General features: G+C 41.3%; 1 protein-coding gene across 1 annotated transcript in view; it reads right to left on the reverse strand.

Moving 5' to 3' along the window:
* The window catches only part of Impg1 (interphotoreceptor matrix proteoglycan 1), a 100,735-nt gene that overhangs the window by 24,613 nt on the left and 56,626 nt on the right, over nt 1-19,496 (reverse strand). Inside the window, exons 12-13 of the mRNA XM_027411394.2 lie at nt 3,907-4,454; nt 1,646-1,865 (exon numbers count right to left, since the gene is read on the reverse strand). Of these exons, the coding sequence (XP_027267195.1) occupies nt 1,646-1,865; nt 3,907-4,454 (768 nt within the window). The remainder of the gene's footprint in view (nt 1-1,645; nt 1,866-3,906; nt 4,455-19,496) is intronic.

Raw genomic sequence — 19,496 nt, forward strand, 5'->3', positions numbered from 1 at the left:
TACCCTTCACCCATGGCTCTGTAAGTAAGCCTAATAAACCCAGTGGTTCTCTGGAATTAATGCTGGTGGATGTATACCTCAGTTTGTCATTGGGACCTGAGGTGAAGGGGTAGACATAGTCTCCCTCAGGGAAGGAATTTTAACATTTCACGGTGGAAATTGGGCTCTGCTATTAACCCATAAGATTCACATTCAAGTTGGGCTCCAAGGCCATGGCTCTGCAGTACCTCTTTCAACAGTGGCTCCAGCACAGTCATGGCGTGGCACTACTATCCCGCAGCACCTTTCTAAGACATTTATCAAGTGGTCCCTAACATTGATACTCCTGTCCTCAGAGGCATACATCCAGATTCTCTCCAGCCTTGACCAGGCCCTTCTGAGGTAATTTTTTGTATTGAATGGGCTCCTAAGGACTGCCAAGGAACTGAGGGATGGAGGAAGGCAGGGGTCCAGGCTCTCACCTCTCCTGTGCTCCCTCCCCAGTTCTCCTGTATCTTTCCTGTTATTTTTACATCCAACTGTAAAGAACAGGCTCAGCTCTGGGTACCTTCTGAGGGTAGAGGCAGTCAGTCTTTCCCCTGTATTTAGGTGGTCTTTGATTGCCCAGGGGGTCTAGAAGGCTTCCTTAGGCAGCTCCTGTTTAGAGGTAACTATTCCCCTGCTCAGTGCCCAAGGCTCTGCTGTCTTTTTAATGATGTTATTTACAAAGGTACTGAGGCAATTTTTGTAGGACTGCTCCAGAGCCTGCGCTGTCAAAGATAAATGTTTCCTACTGAGCTTTTTTGGCTTGCATTTTTGCCCAAGGCCTTTTCCCTCAGTCTTCGTAGTTAGTCCACAGAGAGCCAGAGTGAGCATTAAAGATCCACTTCACTAATTCATAGCCAATTAGGAAACTTTGTTTTGAATCTGAATGGAAGGTTGCTTTGGCAGTAGGACAGAACCCTCCTGTCCTGCACTCCAGGGGATTAAAAACCTCCCTTCAGTTAGAGAAAGATTTTCAAGTACATGGGGGGAACAGTCCTCAATTCAGGCCTGGCCCATGACAGTGACATACACTCTGCTTTCTTGCTGGAGCAAGTGTTTAACTTTCTGTTATAGAGTTACATGGACACTATACTAGGGGGTGCAAATGGGAAGGGACATTATTTTCTTTTTTGGCCATTTCTCCAAGTTTTAACTTTGATCTAATTTCCCCCCCTCTCCTCAGGATTTGTTTGTGTTTCATCCCCAGTTTTCTTGTGAAAAAAGACTATTCTGCCAGTTCACTGAAGGCACTGAAGGAGGAGGCCTAGGTTGCTGCAGATTTTTTTTTTTTTCTCTTGAAAGTGCTTTGACCTTCAGCAGAATTAAAACTAGCTTGGTTTACGGCCACATTTAAAAATATCTCAGCATAGCAAAAGTTTAGTACTATGAGGAAACTGAGGTTCTCAAACTGCAATTGGAGGTATGCTTACTCTTAGCTTTTCTATGTAGGAACACTTGAGCCTGCAGGTTGAAGACCCTCCTTCCTTCATCACAAAGTTCACAGCTCCGAAAAGGTGGACTTGTGAAGTGTAATTTCATTTCATTTTTGCGGGTTGACAGTTGATCAGCATGCTTGAAAACAGAACAGAATGAGCCAAAAGTTCCCCAGGATTTCACCTACCTAGTTCAATGTTGAGAGAGTAGCTGTCAATTTCCAGATTGAGTTGTTGAGCTGCAGTGGCTCGGAGATCCTCCAACACCCCACGCACCGCCTGGGTGAGGTTGTAAGGTACCACCTTTGCAAAACGCACTCTGCTGTTGACAATCACACTCCCATTTCGGAAGCTGAGTATTTCCAGGTGCTTAAACCCTGTAAGATTGGACCGTAGATATGGGACCAGCTGCAAAAGAAAAATAGTTTATTCTTAACTTGGTCACTGCTGGCTGGTCCCGTTTATGCTCACTCTTTATTACTTGAGGCACACTTTACATTTCTTCACCACTGGTTTTGTTGCTGGATGTCAGACCAGAACACCACAACCTAATGATCTATTTGTAGTAATTATGTCCATATTTCCACCTGTCTGCCTGCATTGAGATAGAGGGGCAGGGTTGTTTTCATGACTTGTGAGAACAGATTTTTTTTTTTTTTTTTTTTTTAACTCAAGCCAATGCTATCAGCCAAGGAATGTCAGTGACTATTCCAAATTGAGCTCAGGAGCCAACCAGCTTGTGTCTGTATAAATGGAGATGTGAGATCTGGAAGAAATGACCCACTGAAATAAAAATATCCAAACCCAATGTGTCTGTCTATTAGTCTATTAGTGTAGTGAAACTGCATAGCATGCAGAAGTGACAATCACGGCATTTGGATGGAGGTATTGAAGGTGGTTGGTTGCATCTAGTTGGGTGGCCTTCATTGAGCAATGCAATACAAAAACAGTGTGGAACTGGGTGCTTATCTGCGTTGTGAGAGAGCAAACACAACTCCCAGGGATTCCTTCCCAAACAAGATTTACTAATCTCAAAAGCATCCTCAAGGCCATTGTTCAGAAATGTTTGATACCCATTTCCTGACTCTGGAAGGGTTCGTGAATTATTACAGTTGATATTTTTCCAGCCTCCCCATAGCCAGGCCTGGTCATGTGTCTAGTTCCATCAAGACAAAATGTCGAGGAGATGTTGCTGCTTTGTCACAGGTGAAACCAGGATGGAGCAGTCGCTCAGCCTTAACTTTGTAAAGGAGGAAGCACTCTTGGGGCCACAGGTGGAAGAAATGTGGGTTTGCAGGGTGACACTAGAACACAGCTGCCCACATATCAAGAACAAATAAGCCTGTGTCTAATCTACGTTCTTAATACCTTTGTTATAACAGCCTATCACAAACCCTAATGGAGACACGGTGGTGAGGTGAGGCTCACTGGGACATTGTTCCCTAAGACAGTAGCACCAATACTCCCCTCACAAAGTGTGTGTGGTGTGCGTGTGTGTGTGTGTGTGTGGTGTAGAGCAGAGTCTTACTTGAGAAAAATAGTCAAGCCATATGATAATTTAACTTATAAGAAGCACATATAGTTTTCTCATATTGTCAGAAATCATGTGTGCAATATGCATTGTACAATTTATCTAATCAGACATGACTGCTAAAGCCATCACAGAATTCAATATTTACTACCACATGTATATATTTTTTTCTTTTTCTTTTTTGGTTTTTCAAGACGGGTTTCTCTGTATAGCTTTGGAGGCTGTCCTGGAACTCACTCTGTAGATCAGGCTAGCCTCAAACTCACAGAGATCCACTTGCCTCTGCTTTCTGAGTGCTGAGATTAATGGCACGTGCTACCACCAATGGCACATATATATCTTATTATGCTTGTAGAAATAAAATTAAAATGCGAGTTTGAGGGTGCCTGTTATCAAAGTGCATCCATCGTGAAAATCTTCTCCCTTTATATATCAAGGATCAGAGATGGCAACTTACACAGTCATTTACAACAACATAAGGGGGTTGGAATAGGGGGACCTGAATGCACTTTCTCATCCACTCTGGGCAGCATGGCTTCCTCACAGTTTAGGGAAAGTTCATTTATACTGTTTTTAGATTCCAAGCTCAGTACTGTAGGGTTTCTGTATAGACTTTGGGTAAAGTTATTTAGGGAGAACCATAAAGAGGAGAATTTAAGGATAACCTTATTACCATGAAGCTGGGTGGCCGTGTCTTTTCTGATTGCCCACCATAGAACTCATTTCCCTGGTTGGATTTAAATCACCTCAAAATTCTAGCTGAATGCCTTCTGCAACAGCACAGCCACTTTGCATGCTCATCTCTTCCCAACCTGCATTGCTCAAGATGAGCAATGATTATACTATAATCAGAAAGCAACAGCAAAAAAAGCATGAGGAGGCACAGCAAGTGGAGAAAGGTAAGCCATGCTCACTCACCAGGTCTGTGAATCGTTGTTCCAGCGCTTGATACTCCAGAGAGCTCTTGTTGAATAGGTCATAGGAAAAAGGCATGTTAGCAACTCGAAGACTGAAGAATACCACTAACTCGTGGCCCTTGCTAGCAATGGTCTCAGAGCTGGTGGTGATGTACTGTATTGGCATGGGTGTGGTTGTCTCCAAAAAATGATCCAGGGCAGAATCATATCCACTCAGTCCTGATACTTCTGATAAGGTAGGGGTGTCAGATACATCCATTTCCTCTAGGTCTCTGATTGTGTCTTGGCTTTTTGTGATGAACTGGATGACACTGGAGGATGCAGGCCAATGTGACATTTCTAGAGGCAACTGGCTGACGGTAGTAGAATAGTCACTAGTGGGTAGCATGAGCCCAGGGTCAAGTATTGTTTGGCCAGTGGTCATCAAGTGAGGGGAGCTTTGACCAGCCAGAGAGAAGATGCTAGGTGTGGTAAAAGAAGGTTGATTTTCTGAGAGGGATGTTGAGGTGGTTGCAGGTGGAGACCAAGAGCTGTCTTTGGAGGACATGCCTGATACCATTTTCATTATGTCCAGTCATTTCCACCCAAAGAGAAAATGAAAAAAAGTTAATCAACTTTAATTTCCACCAATAGTTTTAACAACCATTTTTAAAAAGGAGAGATAGGTATAGAAAGGGCAGGCAATGCTGTATTCAAACCTAGGGAGGCAAAAGGTGGGTCCCTGGACTCTTTTTTATCCAGATCCAAAATTCTAGATACTTGAGATGAAAAGAGTATTACTTAATTAGACTTTCGGGAATAACGCTCAGGTAGACATGCATACCTGCAGAATTGATAAAAGAATGACTAGTCATCACTAGAACAGGGTTGGATTCTAAACCAGAGCTGACACTGGCATAGACTTAAAACCACACCCTTACCTGGAATTCTCAGACAACTTGCTGCAGAGTTTTGGCTTAGAGGTTTTATTCACTTTTCAATATCACAAACTTAAATTTGGGATTCAATGATCACATTTGGGTAGCTTTATCATCTAAAATTCAACTACCCTTTTTCAGAACTGGGTATTCAGATTGAATGAGTTGACAATCTGTAAAATGGTACTGAGGATGTAAAGGTGTAGGTGATGTATACTTTGGACTTTATATTGTACACTTACCTTGGTAAGTATTTGCTAATATTTCAAACCTTTTCATTGCTTTCACATAGGATCACTAAAGTCCATTCCATTTTTGGTACAAAATTAAAAACAGTGAGTATTTATGAACTGAGAAAGTAACTATATGAACCTTTCAGACAGAGAGATTGATGGATTATTAAGGTAGCCCAATAAACCTAAATCCAGAGCCACTGATTGCATTTAAGGGACTAGGCAGACAAAGCAGGCAATTTTCTGTGATTACTTCCAGGGGCATCTTGGGATATCTGTAGGAAAGTTCTCCTGAACCCCTGCATGTTAAGTATGATGAATGGTCTGTCTGGGTGCAGATCGAATCTTTGGACTTGCAGCCAACTAATTTACCACAGTGCAATCACCAAAACTGAAACATACACAGTTCTGAAAGGCAAAATCATATCAGCTTTATTACTTTCTTAAAATAAAACTCAGCTATTGGTGAGTTATACCTGCATTTCAGAGGACATTCTTTTCTCGTCCCTATCACAAAGAGCCAAGGTATGTCTAACCATAATTCACTCAACTGCCAGAAATATTTGCTGACGTCTATGGTCTCTGTGCATATAAGCTTAGACTTTTTTATTCAAATATTCTTTTACTATGAGCTGAATGCTTGTGTATCCCCTGAATTCTTGTTGAGAACTCCTATCCTACAAAGTGGTAATGTTTGGAGACGAGGCCATAGGGAGGTAGGGAGGTTGTAAGAGTGAGCCCTTATTAGATGGGACTGGTACTGGACCCTCATCAGAACAGATATGAGAGAGAAGATCTGGCTTTGCAAAGTGAGACAATAGAAGGCATCCATGGGCAACCCAGAAGAAATGCCACCACTGGGGACCATATCTGTCATCCACCACCAGGGTCCATATCTGTCAGAAGTAGCTTGATTTTGGATTTCCCTAACATTAGAACCACAGAAGTACACTTGTGCTGCTCAATTCACTCAGCATGTGCGCGGTACTTAGTTATAGCTTGTGCTAAGATATTCACATAAGGCATGGGAATGAGTACATTGAAAGTGTGTCAGTGCTTTCTGCGGTTTGGTCTGGCTTCGTCGTGCCATGTGTTTGAATTCGTGCTCCCGGGATGTGCACTCTGTGCTCCTACAGATGATAAGGGTTAGGAAATCAGAGGCATGAAGCACCATGATGGATGTCTTACGTCTGCTCCTGGGCCAGTTTCATCACTTGTACCTTTTCCACTGTATAGACTTTAACCAGCTTAAAACAGGCTGTGTTATAAATCATCAGTCAGGGAATTTTTACCCTTCTCCTCTTGTGGCAACTTAGGCCAAGCTCTTCATATCCACAGCAACCCCTCATCCCCAAGCAGTTTCACGGATGTAACAGGTGACTGCTGAAATGTAGGGCTGCTTGATAATATATAAAACACCAAATGAGCTGGGCGTTGGTGGTGCACGCCTTTAATCCCAGCACTCAGGAGGCAGAGGCAGGAGAATCTCTGTGAGTTCGAGGCCAGGTCTCTAGAGTGAGTGCCAGGATAGGCTCCAAAGCTACACAGAGAAACCCTGTCTCGAAAAACAAACAAAACAAAACAAAACACCAAATGAAACAATTGTATGTTAAAAAACTTACCCTTGTGTTTATGGGAAATTCAAATTTGACTACAATCTCTTATTTTTCCTTGCCAAATCTAGGAACTCTATTCAAATGTGCTTTAAAAATTCTCCTAATCGTAAAAATAAAAGAAAAAAATTCTACCTTCTTTTTTTTTTTTTTTCACTTTTCCCCTTTTGCTCAAGATTGAGGTTACTAAGGCAATAGCCAATTCCTCTGGGAAAAATTATTTAAGTCTTGCCATGACTTCTAATTTAGAGAGTTATGCTTTTATCTAATTCTTAAGTAAAAATGAAGACATGGCGGTGACACACACTATTCTATTATTAAGTTTCAGATGCTACAATAGGAAGTCAAGTGCTAAAAGCCAAGGCCACTCATTTCATCGTGGAATGTGAAAAAGAAAAGACTGAAAATAACTGCACTGGAGAGTGTGTATGGGTCCTACAAAGGTGTAAAGTGTTTGTGCATGGTGGGGCTCCAGCATAAAGCCCACCTCCTAGGCGGAGAGGAAATGGTTATTTTCATCACATTCTAGGCAGGAGGTCTGTTCAAAGTCAAGGCCACAGTTGAAATGGTCCAAACGAAATCAGATGAACGCAGGGCAGCTGAAGCCTTAAGTGAGAGAAGACGACAGCTGAAGTTGAGAATGGTGGGGGTGGGGTGGGGTGGGCAACCCTGCTGGTAGCTAGAAGAAGACAAAGAAGGAAGCAGGCTGAATGGAGAGATGCAAAGGAGGATCATATCTTCTCTGTGGGCATAAGTCTAAGGAGAGATTTCTCAATATCCTTTAGATCTTCAGTTGACACAGTCGACACTTTCTTAATTTTGTATGAAACACCACTCATTAATTATAATCCCTTTCATATTATAGAAATAGAAAATGTGTTTTTTAAAAAAATAAATTTCTTCCATTGCAATAGCTTCCCATTGGCTAGTCCAGGTGGTCAGACACATCAGCGAATGGAAACAGCTGCCAGCCTCCATGAGCTTACTGTGCAGTGGAGGAAACCAGAAAAATAATCCTGCAAGTAAACACGCGAGAAGATACAGAATGTCCAGGGGGATGGATGCTCTGGAAACAAAACCAGTGGGAACGGAGGGTAGGGGATCAGCTGTGCACAATGCAAAGGAGAAGCGTGTAGGAAAAATAGTGTCACGTTCAAGGGACTGCTAGTTTGGGGACAGTGTGACCCCGCTGAATGCTGCAGTCTGTCAATGGCCATGGTAGCTGAAGACATTTTTCAAACATAGACATCCTTTCTTAGGATTATTCAGTTAAAATAAAGAAGTAATCCAAGAAAGAGGGGAAAATGGACACTAACAGTCAAGGAGAGTTTCCGAAAGATGGAGAAGGCAAATCTAAGAGAGAGAGAGAGAGAGAGAGAGAGAGAGAGAGAGAGAGAGAGAGAGAGAGAGAGAGAGAGAGAGAGAGTCAAGACTGGATGTGGGCAGTGGCTCACAGATCTTCACTGCTAAGCCTGCCTGGTTTTCTGAATTTTAACTCAAAAAGCATATTTTTTCCCTTTTCCTCCTTTCTGTCTGTTCGTTAGAAAGAAGCTAAAACCCTAAGCTTGCACACTATGACGCTGTAAAAGTAGTTTCTCTAAAGAACACTACCAAGCTGCTTGTCACCCTATAGTTTCTCTCCTGATCTCCAGTAAAATGATAGCCTTTGTATAAAGAGAGATACAGGCAATGCAGATGTCGTTAAGCCCCAGGACAGTGTGCAGATTTTTACAAAATAATTTCACAGCTTTTACACGTGAAAAAAAAAAGTCTGCCTTTGTGTTTTATCTAATATGGCAAAATTGTTGGAGGATGTATTCCGCAGCATGAGAGGAAATCTGGGGCAGAGGGATCAGAGAGAACCCACTGGGGGAAAGGCAGGGGAAATTCTGAAGGAGACGTCCCAGTGAGGGTGCCTCAGGAGGCCAAGAGAATAGTGCTCCCTGGGAAGATAGTCTCTAAAACTTGGAACTGAGGCATCACCTGAGGTGAACATTCAGGAGGAGTTAGCAATAAGAACAAAGACGACTAAACAGAGGAGAACAAAACAAACATCAAATTCGGGAAATCAGAAGGGAAAGAAAGCAAATAATTCATCTGTGGATATAATCTGAACGCTAACTATTCACTTAATGATAGTCGTATTATTACTCTGCCGAAGGGTTGGTAGGGGAGGCTGAAGGGAATCACACTGCAAGAAACTGAAATCACCATCTACACTAATAGACAATTAACCAATGACAAATGATTTCTTTAAAAAAAAATGCGAGGAAGATTGAGTGCCAGGGAGACAGCTGAGTTCGAAGGCAACATTTTAATGTATGGGACCTCACAGAAAGCAGGCACGAGATTTGACTTAAAGAGATTGCCGTTTAGATTTGGAGATGATTGAGAATCAAATGCTGTTCTAGAAAATGAACATAGACTCTCACAGCATCTGTGAGAGCCACAGAACAAGAACCTCCTCCAGTCTGCTCCCCCGGGGCAGACACTCAAGGCTGGTGGGCTGTCAGAACGGATTTCTCAAAGCGCTGGAAATTGACTAGAAATGGTTGGCAATCATGGGGTTGCTTAATTAAGAAAACCTGGCTGAATCCCGGCGCTCACCGTGAACTTTGTGGCGCTTTTTTCTTTTCCTGTTTCCACCTGTGCTGTGGCTCGGCGGTAGCCTGGGAAACAGCAGCCCTGATCCTTAATACCAGGACTTCGTGAGCAGAATGGACCCACTGAAGAAAGGAGAGTAATTATTTGTTTTGACCTGTCTTTTGACTCCCTGGAAGCCGGACTCAAAAAAGGCCTGCCTTTCTCCCTCCTAGCGGAGCTCTCCTGAGGCTGAAGTGGCGGCCAGCAGGGTGCCAGTTGAAACCACACAGGCACACATTGCTGCTGTGTGAGGCAGTGGCACAACAGCCCACTAGCCAAAAACTTTGAGGGAGAAAGGCAGAGGAAGAGATGCTTTGAGGAACAGCTCCATCCCGTGGAGAAGAAGGCGGAGAAGGTCGCCCACAGGCCCGGGGCTTAGCGCTCCTTCTCTGAGGACATAAACTCACTTGGGCTTCCCTGGATCCTCTAATGCATTAAGCCAGAGCCCATGCACAGATGTGGCTGCTGTATGTTACAAGGCTTCCTTTGCAGTGATGAAATAGTTCTGGACTTAAACAGAGGCGAGGGTTGGCAGGGCGGTGGTGGCGCACGTCTTCAATCCCCCCACTCGAGGCAGAGGTAGGCGGATCTCGGTGAGTTCGAGGCCAGCCAGGTCTACAGAGAGAGTTCCCGGACAGCCAGGACTACACAAAGAATCCCCAACAACAACAACAACAACAAAAAGAGGCGCGGGCTGTACAACACGAATATACTAAAACCTGCCGAATTGTCTACTGAAAGATGACAAGAATTTTATTTCAGTAAAGGAGATAGTAATACAGGAGATCACATGACCCTGTCCCCTCGTGTTTCCTAGTGGTAAACCAGCACCAGCATGCAATGTCAACTAACATGTTAATATGGTTGTTTTTCATTTATGCAATTTTTTCAATTTACATAAATCCATTTACATACATGGAATAATTCAGTGTGGTGATAACTGTTTTCTGAAAATATCTTTTTGAACTCCCTCCCAACCCAGAACTTTTTCCAGACCTTACAGCCAAGTTAAGTGCTTGAGGTCACTTACGTCTACATACTTAGCCTCCTCTCCTCCTGTGTGCCCAGCTCGAGTAAGTTTAGCCTGATTTTAAGAGAGCAATCTGACTAACTTGACTATGTCTTGGATTTTCCATGCAATCAGCCTTTACAACTTCAGTGAAATGCATAGCTTTGCTCATACCCCCGGCAGAATAGTGTTTATATATGCGAGTGTGTAAATACATTTAAATGTTACATTGCACATGATAAATGTATGCAGTTCTGTTTGCCAATAACGGTTGTGAGCAGGGCCATCACTGAAGGGCAATATCCTAAAATCGACTTGAAAAGCTCAAGATTTCATCCCTAAATCCAAGGGAATTTCGTCCTCACTTTCATACAATTTTAGTCAGGTGTCTGTAGTTAAAGGATAGGGTTGAGGCTGGGGTGGGAGGAAATACCAGTTTGGCCCCTGCTGCACAATAGGTGCTCAATAAATAATTTTGGATCATTTTTCATTTGTCCTAAGGCATTTTATAAACTTCACACTAATTATGCTCTTTGGACTTTGGATGATACGAGTTACTTAATTCTTGAAGTATCAGTCTAGTCATCTGTTCCCTCACTGATAGAATCGAGAGTTAGAAGCAGCAGCCCAAAGCTATGGGCACAGGTACTGCTGACTAGTGATCATCAGGACAGTCAAATACGAACATATACTTTCTTTCCGTCTAAAAAACATGCTGAATTCTTACTTTTAAATCATTGATCAAAAGTTAGTTTTTCCACATCCCTCTCACTAAATAGAAATGCTGGAGCCTTGGAATATTGGTTAGCACTGCCTTATAAAGCAACCGCCTCTGTGGAGCCCAGGGCCACAGAACACCTTCCCTTCTAGCTTCACTCTGATGTTTGCTTGTTTTCAGTTTACAACCAGCCCATATAAGGAAGCGGTGCATTTGGCAGAAGAGCTAATCTATGCTTTCTCCTGATTTGTCGGTGACCTGATACTTCTTTTTTCCTGGAGGAAACAAATATTTGGCAACAAAGGAAGCCAGTGTACCATGTAGTTGATCTGTAGTGAAGTCATTTTTAAGAATATAGTCATGGTACAATTCTGGTCTGTCTTTTTGTTTTTTAATCTTAACTTTCTATCTTTTAAAAATATTTACCCAGAGAAGCTAGGAAACAAGTAGGACCCTAGAGAGACATACATGGATCCCTGAGAAGGGAAAGGGACAAGATCTCCTGAGTAAATTGGGAGCATGCAGGGAGGGGGAGGGAGGTAAGAGAAGGAGGAGGGGAGAAGGGGAGGGGAGAACATGAGGGATCTGGAAGTTCCAGTTGGGAGAAGAACAGAGAATGAGAGCAAGGAAAGAGATATCTTAATAGAGGGAGCCAGTATGGGCTTAATGAGAAACCTGGCACTAGGGAAATCTCCAGAGATTTCCCCTACAAGGATGACTCCAACTAACAATCTAAGCAATACTGGAGAGGGTACCTTAAATGCCCTTCCCCTATAATGAGAATGATGACTACCTTAAATGTCATCCTAGAGCCTTCATCCAGTAGCTGATGGAAGCAGAAGCAGAGACCCACAGCTAAGCACTGAACCAAACTCCTGGAGTCCAGTTGTAGAGAGGGGAGGAGTGATGGCAAAGGGGTTAAGACCCATAGAAACATATGACAAGAGCAAATGGGAGCTCAGGGGCGCCCCCAATCTGACAGCTGTAAAGATTTGTCACTCGTATTGGTTTAATAAAATACTGAGTAGCCAGTAGCCAGGCAGGAAATATAGGCTGTGTTACCAGGCTAGGAGATTCTGGGAAGAGTAAAGGCAGAGACCAGTGGCCAGCCAGACACAAAGGAAACAAACGACAATGTCTTACTGAGAAAAGGTACCAAGCCATGTGGCTAATCTTAAGAATTATGGGTTAGTTTAAGTTGTAAGAGCTTATTAGTAATAAGCCTAAGCAATAGGCCAAACAGTTTATAATTAACATAAGCCTCTGTATTTATTTGGGACTAAAAGGCTGCCAGACCAGGCTGAACAGAAACTTCTGTCTACACCATGATGACAGCAACTCTTATAAAGGAAAACATTTAATTGGGGTGGCTCACTTAATATTTTAGGGGTTTGATCCATTATCATCAAGGTAGGCATGGCAGTATGCAGGCAGACATGGTACTGGAGAGGTAGGACTGTCTCACTGGGCATGGCTTGAGCATGTGAGACCCCCAAATCCCACCTCTGAAGCAACACACTTTCTGACAAGAACACAGCTACTCCAAGAAGCCCACACATCCTAGTAGTGCCACTCTCTGCAGGGGCCATTTTCTTTCAAACCACCACAGAGGCCATGTGAGAAAGGCCTGAGCCTTTGACTAACTCCAGCTCAGGGAGTCATTTCAGCGGTGATGTCATCACAGCATATATTATCAAGTCTGAAGAGGAGTGTAGCCTTCACTGACATCTTGACATCAAGCCAATTGGAGGCTCTAAGTCATTACTAGTCACTCTATAGAAAATGGGAGAGATATTTGTTTTTATTGTTGCTTTAAGTCAATAAATTCAGAGGCATTTTAGGTGTAGTGGGGATAACCACTCCACACGGACACCATTAAACCCAACGTAACAGGGCTTTACGCTGCCAGATTTTGTCTATGGCTTTTGCTATAGTGAAGAATGTGGCGCTAGGTTTAGAATAGTTAATTTGAGACATGCTTATATGATAGGAACATATTAGAATTTACATACAATATGCTAAAATGGATGGCCCTAGCATTCTGATATCCAGTGGGGATACTAGTTGTCAATTTCCTGTTTATAGGGAAACACTTGGAACAGGAAATGTGTTTGCATTTATTGAGTAGGAAGAAGGGCTCATGCTGGAAGGAGTATAATTCCCAGCATGGGGCTACCACTCCAACTTGCATTGACCTAATCTCCAGGCCAGAAATTTCTATCCTAATGAACTAGTGCCTTTTTTCATATAAGATATTTTATAATATTTCATTTACTATCTTGAAATGAGCTTAAGAATATGACCTGATTAATACACATTTTCAAAATAGGTAATGCAATGGTACAACATGAAGAAGGAATAAAAGAAAAATAATTTATAATGGTATAGTGTGTGTTTTGAAAGGTGTTGTAATGCCATAAGAAACAATAAGGTAGCTACAGGTTTATACTGTTTTGTTTGTTTGGTTTTTTGACATGGTTTCACCATGAAACCCAGGCTGACCTTGAGCATGCTTTGTTGCCCCAGCCAGCCTCAAGCTTTCTGTCCGTCCTCTGCAGCTTGCATTAGAGGTATAGGCCAGCGCTCCTTGCTCACATTTGCATGAATATGTAAACATCTTCAGTATCCAAAGCTGTGAATCATCCTGTTTCAGCGACACAGGGTCACAGAAATATCTTGACTCCATTTCCAGAGAAGTCAATAGTTCTTTGAAATGTTGGCTAACTTTTACAAAAATCCAAACAACACTAAATATAATCTCTCTCTCTCCCTCTCTCTTTCTCTCCGTCTGTCTCTGTCTCTATCTCTCTCTCTTTTTAACCAATTTGTTATATTGCTAGAAAATTTCAAAGCTAATTAAAAAGTTGTAAAACATACCTTGTAAACTATCCTTAAATTGAAAGTGAGCATTGAGAACACATGAATGTCTGTGTCTTCTCTAGGGCATCTTCGAGGTTATCGATTGGCAGGTCCTGTGCTTTCTCTTGTCTTTGCAAGGTGTCAGTTAAGAAGTCTTGTTGATTATTTTGTTCATATAATAGAGGATTTTCACCCGAGGGAATACAAGTCATTATTCCTCTGTAGATCTTGACAAGTTTTCTGTCTATTTGTACATTTATTTCCTCATTTGTGATTGGTAATTGTGTGTTGTTTTAAATTCTCTCTGGAACGGCTCATAACATCTCATTTTCTTATTTATTAGTGTTAAATCTAGCCCCCAGACCCTTAATTATCTTATTATATGAGAGTGGTTTTTATTTTTAATATTTTAATCAGTTCCTACTTTAAGAGAAGTCTAGATGCTGGCATTTGTAGTTTATATTTTCATATCTATGAATGTTTGGTAAGCTGCTATAAAGCAAACGAGACCAGGAGATATACAGAACATTTCATTTAAGAGCAATAGACTATGAATTTCTCTCAACAGCACATGGAATGTCCTCCACAAATCAAGACTCAGTGAATTAAAAAAAGATTAAATAATAATATCTTTTCAGACCACCACAGAACAAAACTAAAATCCCGTAAGAACAGATACTCATAGGGTTTGGGCAACACGCTTTCAAATGACCAATGGTTAACCAAACAAAGTAGAATGGAGTAACTTAAAGGCCTTGAATCAAATGAAAATGAAAATATAACATATCAAAATCTGTGCAATATAATAAAGACATACTAAAAGGGGAAGCTATAGTAATAAGTTCATCATCAAAAACTAGAAAAATAATAACAATATATCTCAAGCCCAGTAAGGCAAACATAAACCATACCCAAAATTAGAGGGAAAAATCAGAATGGCCAGAGAAGAGTTTTTCTTAAGATAAGGAAAATTGGCAAGTCTTTTGCTACACTTAACCACATTTTAATTTTTCTTCTGTGTACACAAATGTGTACTGCATGCATGCAGTACCCGTAGTGGCCAGAAGAGAGCATCAGAGCATGTGGAACAGGAGTTACAGAAGGTGGTCAGTCACTGGCAGGTGCTGGGAATTGAATACACACCTGTATTCTTTTCAAGAGCAGCTGCTGTTCTTAACCCCTCCCTTGCCCTACCTATATTCTTCACTAATTAGTCTCCAAACATTTATTGAACACTTACTGTGCATCAGAATAAAATGGCAATTTAAATAAACTGTAATTGCTATATTTAGAGTTACTGTATAGACACCTAGCTTAAAGTAAGGCCAAGGACTTGGTTGAGAACCCGAGGAGACAATTTTTTTTTTTTCATTTAATCCAGGGTCATTTCTACAGAGACTCGGTGTTTATAAGTTTGGTAGAATATTGTTGCTTTTAGTTTTCTTTCTAAAATTCAAATTTCTGTACATTCAAGAGCGCACTGAACAGAAAAGAAAACAAGACACTTGAGATGGAATATCTCACCCATTTTCTGCCTTTACTTGACTCAGCCATTCACCCACTCATCTAACAAATATGTATTTCCCAGTGGCTTTGTGTCCATAACTGTTCTTGATCATAATAATAGCTCTTATTTTTAAGTGCTTGGAACATGCCAGGCATAGTTGTAAGCAATGCACATATTTAACGAGCCTCCCCAAGAACTCTTTGAAATAAGGTACAATCATGACCATTTTAGAGATGGAAAACTGAGGCATAAGGGAATATCAGGTATAGGCCCAGGTTGCAAGTACTCAAGCTTGAATTTAAATGCCCACCTCCACACTGTGGAGGCTCCAATGGTTTACATGACAGATAGAGCGTTTATCTTCAGGGAATCTCTAGCTTCAAGCATTACTCAGCCAATAGCAGGTATAGTTCTACAAAATGGAGTATGTAGGAGCTTTAGGGTGCATAAGGAAAGACTGTGTGTGGTTGAGAAATGAAACTAATAAGAAGTGCCCTGCTTGCTTTCGAGGATTGATAAATAAAGCTGATATAAGAAATTAAGAAATTTAGCAAGTGCAATTATTTGCATCTTAAAGAAACACAAGCTGTGATCACTTGTAAAAATCAAACAATCCATGTTGGAGGTGCCCCTTGGCTTCTCGAGAAATTCTTCGGGGGAGCAACTATAAATAGTTTGACTGTGAACTTCAAAGAGATAATTTTAAGAAAATGCAAATATTTTCTACAAACTGGGAAATTGTTTACTTCACAAAATGGTTTTTATTAAATTATCATAAAAATATTGGATGCGTATCTAATGAGTGTTGTCTTAATTGCAATAAACAATAGTTGACATGGACATAAAATTGATTACCCAGCTCTTCAGAGAATATTCAGCAATTTTGATGTTTGCGTATTTTTTAAAAAATTTTAATAGTAAACGAAAGAAAATCAATACAAGTAAACATTTTGGAGATGATGAATTCGCTTTTGGGAAGTTAGGGGGCTGTAAAATCAGAAATGGATTAGACCTCCATGAAATACCTCCTTTGGATGTGCCTGTGTCAAGAATGAGTGCTCCCCCGGAGCAGAGCCCGGATGTTCCTTGGGCACCATGTTTCACTGGCTGCCGGGCAATGTGTCCGTTAATAGCTGTGTTGGGCTGCAAATGAGCTCCACACAGGAGCTAGGGATCAGTTAGTACTGTTGCAGTCGGTTATTGGTGTGTGCCAAGTTCCTGCAGCAAGCAGAGAAGATGTGTTATAAAGTGAATAGGGGATCTGGCCACGTCCCAAGTGTAGTCAGAATGAACTGAACTCCGATCTGAGTCTGCCTCTGAAATAGTTCAGTTCGTGTCAGGAAAAATGGTGGAAAAAAAAAAAAGGGGATATGAGTTGAAAAGGTTAGTGTCTTTTCAGTGACTTGCTTAGCAGCAGCTGGACCGTTTAAGGTTAGAGGAGGAAGGACTTTTAATTGTCTCTGGCAGAGCCACTTTGTACCTCCGGAATGTGAGAAAAGACAAGGGTGATGCAAATACTTCCAGCCCACAGAGATTCAGAGCAAACCTTATCTAATGAGGATGACATCATTTTTCCCTGTCAAAGAGTGGTTCTAACACCAAGTTTTATTGTTGTGTAGATTTTTAGGGGTTTTGCATTAATTTGCAATTGTTTTCTCAGCACCCCTGATTGCCTCACAGATTTGGCAAAAAAAAAAAAATTTTTTTTTTTTTGAATCTGGCCAACTAGCAAATATTCTAGTCAAAACAGGGCTTATGGCCTCTAGAACCACTACTAAGTATATAGCATGCATGGGAGGGTATGATAATATTCAATGAAACTTTATTTATGGAGTCTGAAGTTGAGTTGGCTATAAATTCTGCACGTCAAAAAATATTATACCTTTTAAAATCTTTTCCAACCATATGTAAATATAAAACATGCCTGGTTTTCAGAGTGTACAAAACCAGGTGGTAATCAGAGTGTGAACACAGAGGTACAGTTTGCCAATCCCTTCATTTATATTTGGTCTGTTCTACAAATTTTCCTGGAGCCAATGGTCGTATCTTATTACCTAACGAAGCAAATAAAATATTCAACACGAATTCATTTTGTATTTCAAGGAGTCATGACTATGTCTCCTTTAAGAATGGTTCTTTTTTGCTATGGAAACACTTCTGTGGTAGAGTGTTAGCTAGTCTAGCATGGCTGAAACCCAAGACTTGATTCTTAGCATCACCAATTTAAAACAAAACAAAACAAAATAAAAACAATAAAAACCTTAGCACTTACCAAAGCCAATAAATAAAATGTGCTTGAGATATTTGGAGATGATAAATCAAAAGATAGAACTTCTTTGCTCTGGCTTAACATTAGAGCCCTGTGGATTCCTCAGGTCTTAACTATGACACTGACCTTCTGTGAAAGAATTGACGTTGGGTAGCAGGAGAGGGACCTTATGTAGGCACATCTGAAAATGTTTCCAGATGATTTTAAGGTACAGGGATTCTGGGGCTGGAAAGGTAGTAGTTTTAACTTCTTTTTGATATATCAAAAGTAAGTTGTTATTTAAAGATATAAAACATGATAACGTGGACCGAACCCCAGATATATTACAAATAATGTGTGTGATGCTCTTAGTATAAGTCATTAGGTAAAAATATAAAAAGATGATCTACATAGATTTAATTATGCTTTTATAATTTTTGTTATTGCTTGGTACTTGGTTTCAAGTATATTGCTTTACAATTAATCATACATTTAATTTATTTAAATCTCCCTTCACTAGACAAGTCACTGGAGGTGGGTTAAAGATGCAGCAATCCTAACAAACTGATTTTCTGCTTCCTAGGAGCACTCTAGACTCTTGGATGAGGAGTTGAAAGAGGCAGATTTGCCAGTCAGACCCTTCCTCCCTTGCTTTTGTTAGGAAGAGCTTGGAAGCTGAGCTCTGAGCACTTACCAAGCAAAGAGTTTAGGGGAAACCCACCATCCCCCCTTTGGATGATGAAAGCACTGACTGAAGACATTGAGAGTCATGGAAAATTGTATTAGGTGCCTTTAACTCCAGCCAGCTTGGCAATTTAGCAGAAGCCTACTTTATGTCCCTCAAAATTTCATAACAAAAGAGTAATTGTATTTACTAGCAATAAAGTTTATTCAGTCGATCAGTTCACACTGTTAGACCCCACACCCTGATGAGGCCCAGTGCTGAAATTAATGAGCCCCGTGGAGAAAGGGAAGGATTGAGGAATGAAGAACTTGAATAAGGAAGAGCAGGTTAAATCAAGAAAAAACAGGACTCCAATCCCACTCAGTACATTGGGAGATTGGAAACTCCGGTCTGACCTGAAGCGCAGCTCTCCCAACTGTGCCCCAGACAAAGTCACACTTACGGAATGGTAAGGGCTTAGAAAGGATTGTCTCAAGACATGCACATTTGAAGGAAAAAGTGGTTTTGAGAATGCTAAAAGGAGGTGGGGAAAGACAAAAATTCTAGCTGGCTATACATTAAATTCTAGAAAATAGTTTCTTAGAAAAAGTTAATCCTGAGAAAGAGGGAACGTTAGAAGGAATGGATAGGTGGAAAGTCACAGAAGAGGAAAGAGCCAGAACCTACAATACAAAGGAAAGTTAGAAGACTGGTGATACCTGGGGGTGAGTGGCATGAAGGGAATCCTGGCCATTGTCTAGGTTTCTGTTGTGGGCACTTTCCCGATGGTGGTTGTAGTAACTGAAACAGGCAAGACAGAATGAAAACCCACAATATTTCTCACAAATACTCTACAATGGGAAGAAGAACTGAAGGGACCAGTTCCCCTTTTGGCAGCCATAACGGCCGAACATGTGCTTCTATGACCTTGTCCTAGACACTAGAAAGTCAGATGCCTGCCTTGTGACAAGGAACCAATCAGAAGTTAGCTGGTGGCACTATGCTTTATGACTCTGGGTGTGCTTTACGGACAAGCGCACAGCAATGACGTAGAGAGCATAGCAACCACCCTGGGAGGGCCTATGGACCATAACAACCAGTTGACCAATCAACACAGGGCAAGCCCTCCAAGGCTGGAGGCACACCAATCGTGAGCCTGTGCATACCCCTAGACACTCCC

Source organism: Cricetulus griseus, chromosome 4 (genome assembly GCF_003668045.3).
Source record: "Cricetulus griseus strain 17A/GY chromosome 4, alternate assembly CriGri-PICRH-1.0, whole genome shotgun sequence".
In the NCBI taxonomy this organism is placed as follows: Eukaryota; Metazoa; Chordata; class Mammalia; order Rodentia; family Cricetidae; genus Cricetulus; species Cricetulus griseus.